The sequence below is a fragment of the Polypterus senegalus genome, chromosome 15 (genome assembly GCF_016835505.1).
Source record: "Polypterus senegalus isolate Bchr_013 chromosome 15, ASM1683550v1, whole genome shotgun sequence".
Classification (NCBI taxonomy): Eukaryota; Metazoa; Chordata; class Cladistia; order Polypteriformes; family Polypteridae; genus Polypterus; species Polypterus senegalus.
Genome location: NC_053168.1, coordinates 123,963,754 through 123,978,850, shown reverse-complemented (window position 1 = coordinate 123,978,850; position 15,097 = coordinate 123,963,754). Strand labels below are relative to the sequence as shown.

Here is a 15,097-nt window from a genome sequence, read left to right as displayed (position 1 = left end):
AACATAAAGATTATTAGTGCCGTGCATGAAGCTAGGATACTGGATCTGTGAGGAGAAAGCACTAAGCAATATGCCACCCACAAATGCCAGTTAAGTGATATTGAACCTAATTATTACTGTTGTTTTCATTCACATATGAGTTCTACTGTATAACGTTGTCTTTTCTTTAAGGTAAGATGCAATCATTTTATTACAGTGTTTGAAGACTTGAGCAAATGATGTCTTCGTTTGGGGTAAAATGCACTTTTGGCCCTGTACAGGTAGTCCCCAGGTTATGGACATCCGACCTACGACTTACGAACGGGGCCACAGCTGCGACGCATGCACCTCAGTAACTGCTGCTCCGTCATCTTCGGCCTGGGGACGCTGCAAGCGGTGGCTGGACGGAGGCTGGAGGGTGGCGATTTCGCTGCCCGCACAGTGTAGTGTCCCTCGGGTGGCTCCTGGCGGCAAGCATTTTCACTGTCTGCCCACCACACACGACTGCCCATTCGTTCTCGGTGGGTGACTGGTAATGCTGTGGTAGAGCCGTGACCCAGTTGTGGCTGAACGGAGGTCATTGAGGGTGAACGAGGAGGCATGGGGGAAGTATTGTAGTGTGCATCGAATGGCTGCCTATTGAATGGGGGCGATTCACTACCCGCCTTTGGCAGTACCATGTTCGTTCTCGGTGGGCTGATGCTGCAGGCAGTATACTGTACTGGAAGTGACTGTGAGGTGGGCTGGTGATGAACCGCCCGTCGATGCCCCCATTCATTCTCAATAGCAAGCCTGCTTGTACTGTTACACACATAGCAGGAAGTTGTCTCTCGTCAGTACATCAGACGTGTTGACGATGGGTGCCTTCCTGCTGTGATCTCATGTACAGTGCTGTGCAGAAGTGCTCATCTTAATCTTTAGTCTTCACCCTTCCACAATTTCTCTGAAACACAAATCTGATGCAAGTGCTGGTGATACAGTAAAGAAGAGAAAAACCATCACCATTGAAAATAAAGTAGAAATAATAAAAAGGTCAGAGAGAGGTGAAACTCCATCATTCATTAGCAGAGCACTTGGTTACAGTCGGTCAACAATAGCATTTATTAAATTTATGTACCTGTTCTGACTTACATACAAATTCAACTTAAGTACAAACCTACAGTCCCTATCTCATACGTAACCCGGGGACTGCCTGTAATGGAAAAAGTGTTAGAATTGTCCAGGACAACTTCCACAATTATTAGGGAAAGTTCTAGAAGAATGGTTATGCAATCCTGGACCACAGCTTCCAATTAAAGGGCCGCACAACTGCCAGTTTTCTTGGCCAATTGAATGGTTTGGAGGAACCTGAATGAAAGCTATGTGAGCAAACAGTATGCACGTTTCAATATTTTTACAAAATGACACATTAACAGATAAATGTACTTCTTGTCAGTCAGCCAGCAATGGATCACGTTTATCCCTCTTCTCTACTGTTACTTCCAATAATCAATTTTTGCAATATAAGTATTGCGGAAAAACACTACACAACAAACACATTGAAATTGGACAAGGTAATTTTCAAGGTAAATTTGTTAACTTTCTTATATCGGTATTCGAACACTTTCAGCAAACCACTTTTCCTAGCTTGCTATGTTGTCAGTATATTATAATAGAGAATAAATGAGATGAATTAGCGGTAATCTTATGTCATGAATATGTGCCAGAGGATCATCTTCTGGGCTCATCAGAGGTATGTAATGCTACTCCAGGATAACAGGGGGTGCTGTCACTAACATAGGGAATTTCTATGCATTCATAATAACACTTATTTATAAGTATATACTAGGGGGCTTTACCCCCTGCTCGCTTCGTTCGCCAATCCCCGGCCTGCGCTACGTGCCAGCCACTTCACATCTCTGCCGCACGCATATGTGGATTTCACTTTCACCAAACAACAAATCTTTTAATTCTCGTGGATACAGATCTTCATTGGTAATGAAACACTACTTCACCTTGATGGCAAAACAAATTAGACGATCTATAAGTCTACGACTTAAAGTTTAAAGCCAAACAATATCTACATACTTCTGTCATATCACCTATGTCCATATATTTGATCTCTTTTCACTGTTCTGTTATTTCATCGAGTAATAATTTCCATTTGTTTGTGCTAATGCAATCTTTACTATCACTTTTTTGAGACTTTCGAATTTTAGTACTTTCATTATCTCTAACCTGCTCTGAATGTGTATCGCGCCAACGTTTTTGAATTCTTTACGACATTCTACTTTGTCTTCTACTCTTTGTCTTTTATTTCCGGCACCGGGTGTGGTTAAATCTCTTGACACAAAATCTCGTCTCGCGGGACATGAAAGTATCTCAATGAAAAAGACTTGTCTCGTCCCAGGATTTTTTTATATAATAGAGAGATATTGTCACGGTGGCGCAGTGGGTAGCGCTGCTGCCTTGCAGTTAGAAGATCCGGATTCGCTTCCCGGGTCCTCCCTGCGTGGAGTTTGCATGTTCTCCCCGTGTCTGCGTGGGTTTCCTCCCAAAGACATGCAGGTTAGGTGCATTGGTGATTCTAAATTGTCCCTGGTGTGTGTGTGCCCTACGGTGGGCTGGCGCCCTGCCCAGGGTTTGTTTTCTGCCTTGCGCCCTGTGTTGACTGGGATTGGCTCCAGTGGACCCCCATGACCCTGTAGTTATGATATAACAGGTTGGATAATGGATGGATGGAGAGATATTGTAACTGAGGGTGGCATAGTGGGTAGCGCTGTTGCCTCGCAGTTAGGAGACCTGGGTTCACTTCCCGGGTCCTCCCTGCATGGAGTTTGCATGTTCTCCCTGTGTCTGCGTGGGTTTCCTCCCAAAGACATGCAGGTTAGGTGCATTGGTGATTCTAAATTGTCCCTGGTGTGTGTGTGTGCCCTACGGTGGGCTGGCGCCCTGCCCAGGGTTTGTTTTCTGCCTTGCGCCCTGTGTTCGCTGGGATTGGCTCCAGTGGACCCCCATGACCCTGTAGTTATGATATAACAGGTTGGATAATGGATGGATGGATGGAGAGATATTGTAACTGAGGGTGGCATAGTGGGTAGCGCTGTTGCCTCGCAGTTAGGAGACCTGGGTTCACTTCCCGGGTCCTCCCTGCGTGGAGTTTGCATGTTCTCCCCGTGTTTCCTCCCACAGTCCAAAGACATGCAGGTTAGATTCATTGGTGATCCTAAATTGTGCTTGGTGTGTGTGTGTGTGACCTGCGGTGGGCCGGCGCACTTCCTGGGGTTTGTTTCTTTCCTTGCTCCCTGGGATTGGCTCCAGCAGACCCCCGCGACCCTGTAGTTAGGATATAGCAGGTTGGATAATGGATGGATGGATATTGTAACTAATGGCTTCAGGCAATGAAAAAGTTAAATATTAAAGGCTTATGTTTATTGTTTTTATTGTCTTAAGTAATCTGGAATGCCACCAATATTTACAAGCCAAGGGTTAAGAATATGGCAGGTAATTAAAAGGTGGCGACTCCTTTGGCCAGATGGCTAACATGCCTCTCAGGTCAAGATAATGGCAGCAAATATGTCCATCAGAATATTATTAATGTCCATTAAGCACTAGAAGACATGGGCGGTGTAAGCAAAGAGAGAAAAATGGATAATGATGATGATGATAAAAAATATATAGAGTGAGGTAATCTTGTGATAAGAAATGTAATAAATGTGAGGTTCCACCGGACCAACAGCACTCACTTCATTGAACTGAGTTAGATTTGTGCTTTATGCAATAAAGTTTTATTCTTATTGCTCAACCAGAAACTCTGCATGTTTTCTCCCAATCGAGAATGAGTTTTTCTCCACGACACAAATAACATTGTCTACTTTTCTCTCCACAGCACTGAGAACACACCTAATGAGGGCAGCTGACTCTGCCCCTTGTGGTCCGTGCCCTTTAAAGTTTAGGGCCCATGGAGAGGATTTTGAAGGTGACTGAAAGGGAATTGCTTTATGTTTTATAATATTTTTTTAAACAATTCTGGGAATTTTTGGGTCCCTTCTTGTACCGTATGTCTGTCTGGAATGTTGCCCTCCCTTGGCCACTCATCACATTGTATGATTTCCTAGTAATTGCTTATATCATTTTATAAATTATCCATTAATATAACTTGCTAATTATTAACTCCAGAATTAAAGCTGTATAATAAAGGACTTATAATCATCATTTCTGTGCGCCTAAAAATTGAGAGGTCACATGGTTGAACTCACCTGATTACAGCCTTCTTCAAATTTCCGAAGAGCTAGGAGGTTTTCCAAGTGCTGAAGAGACTTATTTGACAGCATCACCAGCTTGTGCACTTCCTCGTCCACTTGATTGTACAGCGCGGTAACCATCTCAATAGAATCCCTGTGGAAATGACCGGTTACAATGGTTATTCTCTGCAGATGAACATCAACTAAAAAGTCTGTGACCTATAAGGCTGAACTCTTTGCTGCAGTCATTTGGTTTCCTTCCAAACATGCAAATGGAAATGTGACCAGTCTGGGAAAACCGTCAAGAGCTCTTTAATTTCCTCTTTTTTCATTGTCATTTTTCAATTTTCTAATGTGTGTGCTTGGTGTGTGGGTGTGTTTGTGTGTGTCCTGCGGTGGGTTGGCACCCTGCCCAGGATTGGTTCCTGCCTTGTGCCCTGTGTTGGCTGGGATTGGCTCCAGCAGACCCCCGTGACCCTGTATTCGGATTCAGCGGGTTAGAAAATGGGTGGATGGACTTATATTACAGGGTCATAGGGAGCTAGAACCAGTTTTGGCCACACGGAACTCAAGGCAAGGAACCTCCATCATTGGGATGCCAGTCAATAATATGGCCCATTCACCAACACCCTTGACACTTAAGGCCCTGTCACATTGCAAGATTTTTCAAATGATTTTAAGTCGCAGACTCATTTGCATGAGTTGAGGGCAGTCGTGATGCACTCCTGTGATATTCAAGTCGTGTAGTCTGACATGCCCACTGACTTGGTCCCACCAGTCGGTGACTCATCCTGACAAAATCAAAGAGTTCTGATTTTGTCTTAAGTCATAGGGGAGAGCACTGTGCATGTGAGAGCTGGCAGCCAATGAGCACTCAGCAGCAAGTTCAATACATGCAATGCAGCCGCATTGAAACATGGGAAATGTGACTTTTGGACAATGCAAACAGAAGAGAGGCTCATCTGCCTGATGCCTCCTATTTTATGTAGCATTACAGATTAAAGAGGGAAAGATTATGGCTGGAGAGCATTCATACAGCACCAGCATTGGCAGGCAGCATGATATTGGCTGTCATAAAAAGAGGCGAGTTTGCGATACTCTGAACAGGTGAAACTGTGCTGCAAAGTCACCATGGAGACGTGTAATTTGTCATCTGCTACGATTCCCAGACATGTAATCTGACGTCATTAAGTAACCAGATCAGCAACTGCAATTGTCCAGTTTGTCATCTCCTCCAACTAGAAGTCATGTTACATGATGCTAAAGAATATTGATGTAACCAAAGAAAACTCATTGTTATATTTAAGTCAGTGTTCATTCCCTGACTTATGTATACAATTATATTTTATGCCTTAATTTGTTCATTTGTATCTTTGTTTTTAATTCTTGTTATTTACTGTATTGATATTATTTGCCTAATTATGCATTTTATGTGAAGACTCTATGTGTACAATTATGTTTTCTTATGTTCTTTTTGTTTTGTGGGTAGTTCCTGAAGAGGCGGGGCCACCTTCACCTCACGCCCTAAGGGACCGCCCCCGAGCCAATATAGGTAGGCTGGGAACTTCAGCCCCTTGTATGTCATTCGAATGCACTCTGGTGAAGGTGATTTTGTCTTTCCTGTGAGTATTATGATTTTTATGTTCGCTGTTTTGCTTATGCTCATTGGATTATGCTTGGATTGAGTTTTTGGGACTTTTTCATCTTAGGTTTCCCTTTCAAGGCAAATCTTTCGGCGTCTTTCTTGCTTTTTTTGTCATACTCTCTATTTTTTGTGAGTAAAGTCTTTATTTTATAAAGATTCTTTTCGGCTGTGCTCTTTACAAACCAGGGGTGGACTGTTATCCTCTCCTTGGTGGGGCATTTTGACTATTTTCTTAAACAACTGTCATATTTTTGAATAGTTTTGAAACCATATGGTCACTTCGGCTGCTGGAAGGTAAGCTTTTTCTGAGCAGACATGAACGGTGGGGGACCTACATGTTTGGGGTCCTGAGGCTTGAACTGTTATGGGGGCCCCTTCACAACCAGCAATTAGATCTGGATAACCTCTGTTCATAAAAACAATAGGCTTAGGCTATTCTAACACTATTTCACTCTTAATATTTAGCTTACTTTTCTAAATACAATATTTATTGAGTAGGGGGTAATTAAATGATTACATCCTTATGAACACTTTATTAAAAAAGATTCTTGTCCAGATTGCTATGCTAACGTGATTCACATTAACATCGCGATTGCCACTTCAATGGCCCCCCTTTTCTGTCACAACACATCACTTACTGTCTGGACCTGTCAGAGAAGATATTTTTATTACATTTTAATTTTTACTGCATTTTAATTGTGCATAAATAAAATTGTTATACTATATGTTTAGTATATTTTAATGTTTTATAAGATGATTTGTATAAATCAAAATTTACAAATAACCACACACAACAAAATAATGCATGCTTTCATTTTTTCAATTATGACTAGCTTAAGATAAATAAATTTAATAAAAAATATTTCTGTCATAAATGTTAATAGAGGGGCGGCGCGATGGCAGTGGTAGCGCTGCTGCCTGCAGTTAGAAGACCCGGTTGCATCCCGGTCCTCCCTGCGTGGAGTTTGCATGTTCTCCCGTGTCTCGTGGGTTTCCTCCGGCTCGGTTTCCTCCCACAATCCAAAGACATGCAGGTTAGGTGGATTGGCGATTCTAAATTGGCCCTAGTGTGTGCTTGGTGTGTGTCCTGCGGTGGGTTGGCACCCTGCCCAGGATTGGTTCCTGCCTTGTGCCCTGTGTTAGCTGGGTTTGGCTCCAGCAGACCCCCGTGACCCTGTGTTCGGATTCACCGGGTTAGAAAATGGATGGATGGATGTTAATAGAAATGTATAAATAAAAATTTACCAAAGTAACTACACGCAACAACATAATGCATGCTTTCATTTTTGTCAATTATGACTAGCCTAAGATAAATAATTTTAATTAAAAAAAATTATTTCTGTCATGAATGTTAATAGAGTTTTAAACTATTTATAATTATTTCATATTAAATATATTTAGAATGAATCAATCTTTTTTTTGTTTACTGCTAGCCTACATGATACTTATTTTAACTATTATTTTGAGTTACATTATGTAATCCATCCATCCATTATCCAACCCTCTATAACCTAACTACAGGGTCACGAGGGTCTGCCGGAGCCAACCCCAGCCAACACAGGGCGCAAGGCAGAAAACAAACCCCAGGCAGGGTGCCAGCCCACGGTAGGACATGCACACACACACACACCAAGCACACACTAAGGACAATTTAGGATCGCCAATGCCTGTATGTCTTTGGACTGTGGGAGGAAACCAGAGCACCCGGAGGAGACCCACGCAGACACGGGACCAACATGCAAACTCCACGCAGGGAGGACCCGGGAAGTGAACCCAGGTCTCCTAACTGCGAGGCAGCAGCACTACCCGCTGCCCCATTGTGCCACCATGCCACCCTCAGTCACAATATCTCTCTATTATATAAAAAATTCCTGGGACGAGACAAGACTGCGCAACCGTGCCGCCCCATTATGTAATTAATATTATTACTTTTTTTAAAACACTTCTCATAAAGTAGACACCCAAAAAGTGGACTAAAGTCACTTCTGGGGCCCCCTCCAGGATTAGGGGCCCTATGGCTCAGGCTTCATTAGTTTCATAGGAGATCCTCCACCAGGCCTGGTTGGATGCTCTCCTGTTTTCGGCTCTGTCTATGGTGTCTCACATTACATTGGCCATCACAACGCTTGTTCAATCATGGGAATACATACAAATTTCAGACATGCAGCAACTAGGCAAGTCATTCCAGAATCAGGAAGGCAGCAGCACTAGTAAATGTCATAAAATAATGATGACATTGAGTGCAAGTTATCAGTCGCACCTTGTAATGGCGTATCCCGTGACATTTTGTGATATCCACTCTGCTTGATTACCTGTAATCTTCTGTATCGCAGAACTCCTCCTTCTTAAGTCTTGCCAGAATGGTGCCCCCCTCCAGTCTCAGTCTTACCAGACTGGTGTCATCAAGCACAAACCTCATCAGGGATTTTTGCTTCTCAGTAAGGTTTACAACTTCCTACAAAAAAGAAAAAGAAAAAATAATTATGGACAAGGCATCACCTCAGTGGGCCTGCTTGTGAGGTCCAGTGAAGTCACACTCTTATTCAGGAACTCATTTTGCCTTTTAATCAAGTGAAGTGTGGATAATTATGGCATAGTCCTCAAACTGTTAAAAAAATCTTAGCGTAAAGTGTAGGAGAGAAACTGGAGTGACCAGAAGAAAACCCTAGCAGACAATATGGAGGACATGCACAGTGCACACTGACAGCTGTGAGATTGCAAAACTGGGATATTGGATCTATGAGGAGAAAGCCCTAAGCACTGTGCCTCCCACAAATACTAGTTAAGAGATATTGAACCTAATATTCCTGTTGTTTTCAGTCACATTTGACTTCTACTGTATAACATTGCCTTTTCTCTAAGCTAAGATGTGATCATTTTATTACAATGTTTGAAATGTCTGAATACATGCTCTTCTTGAAGTCTGCATTTGGACAAGGAGCTAATTAGCCTCAATAACCCTGAACTGGATGAAGTGGCTTTGAGAATATTCCTTTTTAAGACTTCTTTACATGGTCATTACACTGTAAGAAAAACAACTTGTTGAAACAATAACACTGACCGAGTCTGTTTCAAGAAGACAAATGGGCTTCAAATCCACACAGTTTGGCGCTACACATACCTGAACTGTATTGAGAGTGCAGCTGGCATTTAGGGTAGCAATTGAACTTTGCAGAGATGTGATGGCATTGTTGCAGCTCCTGGAAAAAGGCTCTAGCTTCTGTAAAAAAAAAAAAAAAACCAACATAATAAGGGGCCTTGTTGCAAACAAGATAATCCAAGGGGATTGTGCAATTAATGGTAAACTAATCAAAAGGAAAGAACTCAGTATATAATGACCTGAGGGCCCTGGAGGGGTTCCCTGTGGCTGCAGGGTTTTATCCCATTACTACAAACATTTGTGAGGTGCCATCTGTTGGAATGACAAATGCAATGTGTATATCTCTGTTATACAATATTAATGTTTGAGATGCACCATCTGTTGGAATGACAAATGCAACGTATATATCTCTTTTATGCAATATTAATGTTTGTAATGCACCATCTGTTAAGATAAAAATGTATTCAAACATCTCTGTTACATGTCATCTGAACTGGAATTCGTAAAAGCAGTTTTGATGTTTCTAATATGCCAACTGTTGGAATGAAAAATGCAATGTATATATCTCTGTTATACAATATTAATGTTTGTAATGCGCCATCTGTTAAGATAAAAATGTAATTCAAACATCTCTGTTACATGTCATCTTGCTTGGAATTCGTAAAAGCAGTTTTGGTGTTTCTAATATGCCATCTGTTGGAATGAAAAATGCAATGTATTTTATTAGTACAAATGTTTGTGATGCATCATCTGTTGGGATTATAAATGCTATGCATATGTCTCTGTTACATGCCATTAGGTATGGGATTTGTAAAAGCAGTGTTAATTTTTGTAATGCAGCATGTAGTGAAATGACAAATGCAATGCATTTTATTATGACAAACACCATTTGATATGGGAGTTGTAAAAGCAGTAGGACTGTTTGTGATGCACCATTTGTTGGAATAAAAAATGCAATACATTTTATTACTACAACTGTTTTTGGTGCTCTATCTGTTGGAATAACAAACATAATTCATATATCTCTGTTGGTATAGGATTGGTAAGAGCACGGTTAATTTTTGAGATGTGTCATCTGGAGGAATGACAAATGTAAAGCATTTTATTAGTACAAATATTTGTGATGCACCATCTGTTGGAATGACAAATGCAATCCATATATCTCTGTTATATGCAATTTGATATAGGATTTGTAAAAGCAGAGTTAATGTTTGTGATGCAACAACTGTTGGAATGAGAAATGCAATGCATACATATCTCTTATATGCCATTTGATATGAGATTTGTAAAAGCATTGTTATTGTATGTGATGCACCATCTGTTGGAATGACAAATGGTACAAACAGTTTTGATGCACCATCTGTTGGAAGGAAAGGCACTAATTCACAGACACGCATACACGCTTTGTCTCGAGAGAGGTAAACAAGGGTGGTACGTGAGTCGTTTTCCAAACAAAGGTCGTATCCCAAGCAATATTTTTTGCGTCCAAAACAAGTTGGACTTATTCTAAAGCGGACGTAGTATTAGACAGTGCGTGAAATGGCAGAATAAGAATGGAAACGAGTCACAGAAATAGATTACATGTTTCAAATACATCTTCAGAACAAGTGAGAATCTGCCATCACTTCAGCTGCCTCCAGAACTCAGAGTGACATCCCTAGACGGGAGATTGTGATCATTTGGAAGAAAACAAATCGGGAGTTGTCTCCCCTCGACTTTCTCATTTACTCAGGTATGGGAGTAAACCGCCCGCTAGACAATGACTAAATATTTAGATTATATACATTAAAGAACCATCAACAACAAATCAAATCAAATGAATAATATATTAAACAAGTATTAGAAAAGTAAAGTTGAATAAATCGGGCTCTGCAGTTGCATGAATAAAAGCGTTCAGGGGCAACTGGGAGACAGACATCTCGGCGACATCCTTTACCAGTTAGGTAATAGTTAGAGATTTTCTAATGATATTTAAATGACAACGTATAGTGCACAGGAAATCCACAGACTCGCCTGCTTTATGAGAGTCCCAATACGTTGAGAGTAAAGATATTCCTTAAGCCATAACTCGCAGGTCACCTTTTGTATTCTAAATAATGTTATCATATGATTACAATCAATACAATTTATATAAAGGATTAGCAATTTTGGTTACAGAAGATAATGTAAGATAAAGTTTTTTCCATCTGCAAAATGAAGTTCATTGTCAATTATATAAATTTATTTTCAACATTTTAAATAACGTTGTCATTTAAATATAATTAAAAAATCTGTTTGAACCTAACTATTACTTAACTGGTAAACAACAACAACAACAACAACATTTATTTATATAGCACATTTTTATACAAACAGTAGCTCAAAGTGCTTTACATATTAAAGAATAGAAAATGAAAGACACAATTATAAAACTAAATAAATCAACATTAACATCGAATAAGAGTAAGGTTCAATGGCCAGGGGGGACAGAAAAAACAAAAAAAACTCCAGACGGCTGGAGAAAAATAAAATCTGTAGGGATTCCAGACCATGAGACTGCCCAGTCCCCTCTGGGCATTCTACCTAATATAAATGAAACAGTCCTCTTTGGATTTAGGGTTCTCACAGAAGGGCTTGACGATGATGATGGTCACGTAGACTTCTGCCTTTTAATCCGTCCATCATTGTTTGAGCATCATGAAGCTTTCAGTAGGTGGTGGTGGCGCAGGTAAAGGATGTCGCCGAGTTGTCTTTTGCCAAGTTGACTGTCGCCCAGTTGCCACCAAACCGAATAAAAGGTAAAGTACCACTTCCGGTTAGCGGACTAGCTCAAAAGTTTGTACCTAATACTTGTATGCAAAATTTAGTTAACCTAAGTGAAAGTGTACTCAAGTTATCGGGTTTACACACACACACACACATATACTGACACACACACACACAGACATAAATCCAAAAATGGTATTTTCTGAGCCAGGAAGGTCTAAAACATCAAGATCCATCAAAATCTCGACATCGAATCTTTGGACGATTATAATAAATTCGTTTACGAGAAAGTAAAAATGTAAAGTGTAGTATCTGAAAAGCACCACTAGATGGTGACATCACCCTGTTCAGCAGTCTTCACGTGTGGTCGGCTTTAAGAAGAGGGACTGCGTTTCATCCTTTTAGTTTGAGAAGCACTCACAGCACCCCCCATAATGTTTAGGACACAGACACTTTTTTTTTTCCCTTGATTTCCCCCTCTGCTCCACAATTTAAAATTACAAATCAAACAATTCAGATGCTATGGTGGGCGGGCGCCCTGCCCAGGGTTTGTTCCTGCCTTGTGCCCTGAGTTGGCTGGGATTGGCTCCAGCAGATCCCCGTGACCCTGTAGTTAGGATATAGCGGGTTGGACAATAACTGAATGACTGACAATTCAGATGTAATTAAAGTGCACATTACAGACTTTCCTTTAATAGGATTTTTATACATTTTGGTCCCAACATTTCGATTGGATCCAGTGGCACACCTTCGGGATGTGGAAGAACAGAATGAATGTTTAGATGACAAATCCGCAGAAACTACCTGGTGCGATCATGTCGACATGGACCAGGATTTCTAACACCTTGTGGACTCCATGCTGTGAACAACTGGGGCTGTTTTCAAAGATAAAGGAGGCCCTACCCAATTTAATGTCATTTGTTCTGTGAGTGTATAGCACCTTGCATATCAAGTATTTATCACAAAATACTTTATGTATCAGGATCAGGTGTCTGGACTTAAAGCATCAGTGGAAGGGTGAATTGGCAAAATGCTGCCAATGTCCTGAACTGAGCCAATCAATGCACAGTACGTTAGGCAAATGGAGCATCACGGCAAAGTGACAGGAATGGCTTCTTCTGCTTATCCTCCTTGCCCACCTTTTACATTACAATACAATAACTAAATAAAGAATGAATTATAACTATGCAGTAACAGATCAATAAAATTATTCTTATCAGGAGGAGAGCGTATTCATTATACAGGCAAAGGAGAGAATGTCAAAATGAAGGGCCGCTCATCCACAGTGATGCTGACGCAGCTTTAAGAAAAAGGCAAACCGTCTGTAATCCCAAAATAAAACAGCTTTGATGTAAAAGGCAGAGGAGCTTAACTTGCATTTACTTACCTTCCTGAACTGTATCCACTGATTATGGTCATAAGGGAAAGACCCTTCAAAGGCTTGCGTCAGCTGACTCAGGTCGACGTGCTTGTGCAGGGCTTTCAGGGACATCAAGACCTCATACTGACAATTGAAAAAAAAGGTGGTCAGAAATCTACCCATAATAATAAAAAGAAGAACATCTCTCGGGGTGGCGCAGTGGGTAGCGCTGCTGCCTCGCAGTAAGGAGATCTGGGTTCGCTTCCCGGGTCCTCCCTGTGTGGAGTTTGCATGTTCTCCCCGAGTCTGCGTGGGTTTCCTCTCACAGTCCAAAGACATGCAGGTTAGGTGTATTGGCGGCCCTAAATTGTCCCTAGTGTGTGTGCCCTGTGGTGGGTTGGCGCCCTGCCCGGGATTTGTTTCCTGCCTTGCGCCCTGTGTTGGCTGGGATTGGCTTCAGCAGACCCCCGTGACCCTGTAGTTAGGATATAGCGGGTTGGATGATGGATGGATGGAAGTTTGATTCATTCTAAATATATTTAATATGAAATAATTATAAACAGTTTAAAACTCTATTAACATTCATGACAGAAATAATTTTTTTTAATTAAAATTATTTATCTTAGGCTAGTCATAATTGACAAAAATGAAAGCATGCATTATGTTGTTGCGTGTGGTTACTTTGGTAAATTTTTATTTATACAAATATTTATACAATCCTAGCCAGTGTTGGCTGGGATTGGCTTCGGCAGACCCCCGTGACCCTGTAGTTAGGATATAGCGGGTAGGATAATGGATTCTCTCAGGAATAAAAATCATTAAAAGCAGTCAACGTTGGCCTCTGTATGCCCACCAGGACACAATCAGTGCAGTGAGCTGAGCTCCACCACCATCATCAGCCCTCTCATCAGTCATTCCAGGATGTCACAGAATGGAGTGGCGAGTCTTCCAGGCTAAAGGAACGTGTCCAATATCCAGGAGCATTTAATGGCCGCCGACACCGACATTAGTGATGCCGTCACACAATTAACTTTCTAATCTCACTGCAGTTCCAAGCGTAGAAGCGAGTATAGCTAACATGTGAGGGGATGGCATCCACCTGCCACATACAGTCATATGAAAAAGTTTGGGGACCCCTCTTAACTCTTTGGATTTTTGTTTATCATTGGCTGAGCTTTCAAAGTAGCAACTTCTATTTAATAGATGACATGCCTTATGGAGACAGTAGTATTTCAGCAGTGACATTAAGTTTATTGGATTAACAGAAAATATGCAATATGCATCATAACAAAATTAGACAGGTGTATAAATGTGGGCACCCCAACAGAGATATGACATCAATACTTAGTTGAGCCTCCTTTTGCAAATCTAACAGACGCCTCTAGACGCTGTCCTCCTGTAGATTTAGATGAGTGTCTTGATTCTGGATGGAGGTATTTTTGACCATTCTACCATACAGAATCTCTCCAGTTCAGTTCAATTTGATGGCTGCCGAGTATGGACAGCCTGCTTCAAATCATCCCATAGATTTTCGATGATATTCAAGTCAGGGGACTGTGACAGCCATTCCAGGAAAATTGTACTTCTCCTTCTGCATGAATGTCTTTGTTGATTTCAAACTGTGTTTTGGGTCATTGTCTTGTTGGAATATCCAACCCCTGCGTGACTTCAACTTTGTGACTGATGCTTGAACATTATCCTGAAGAATTTGTTGATATTGGGTTGAATTCATCCGACCCTCGACTTTAACAAGGGCCACAGTCCCTGAACTAGCCACACAGCCCCACAGCATGATGGAACTTCCACCAAATTTGACAGTAGGTAGCAGGTGTTTTTCTTCAATGCTGTGTTCTTCTTCCGCCATGCAAAGTGCTTTTTGTTCTGACCAAATAACTCCATTTTTGTCTCATCAGTCCAAAGCACTTTGTTCCAAAATGAATCTGGCTTGTCTAAATGAGCATTTGAATACAACAAGCGACTCTGTTTGTGGCGTGAGTGCAGAAAGGGCTTCTTTCTCATCACCCTGCCATACAGATGTTCTTTGT

The 15,097-nt window shown here is 41.2% G+C and overlaps 1 protein-coding gene across 2 annotated transcripts in view; it reads right to left on the bottom strand.

Annotated features, from left to right (window-relative positions):
* The window catches only part of LOC120515381 (pleckstrin homology domain-containing family G member 4B-like), a 169,032-nt gene that overhangs the window by 47,870 nt on the left and 106,065 nt on the right, over positions 1–15,097 (bottom strand). For both annotated transcript variants that reach the window (XM_039736316.1, XM_039736317.1), the window contains exons 8-11: positions 13,080–13,196; positions 8,969–9,067; positions 8,160–8,302; positions 4,218–4,356 (exon numbers count right to left, since the gene is read on the bottom strand). In XM_039736316.1, the coding sequence (XP_039592250.1) occupies positions 4,218–4,356; positions 8,160–8,302; positions 8,969–9,067; positions 13,080–13,196 (498 nt within the window). The remainder of the gene's footprint in view (positions 1–4,217; positions 4,357–8,159; positions 8,303–8,968; positions 9,068–13,079; positions 13,197–15,097) is intronic.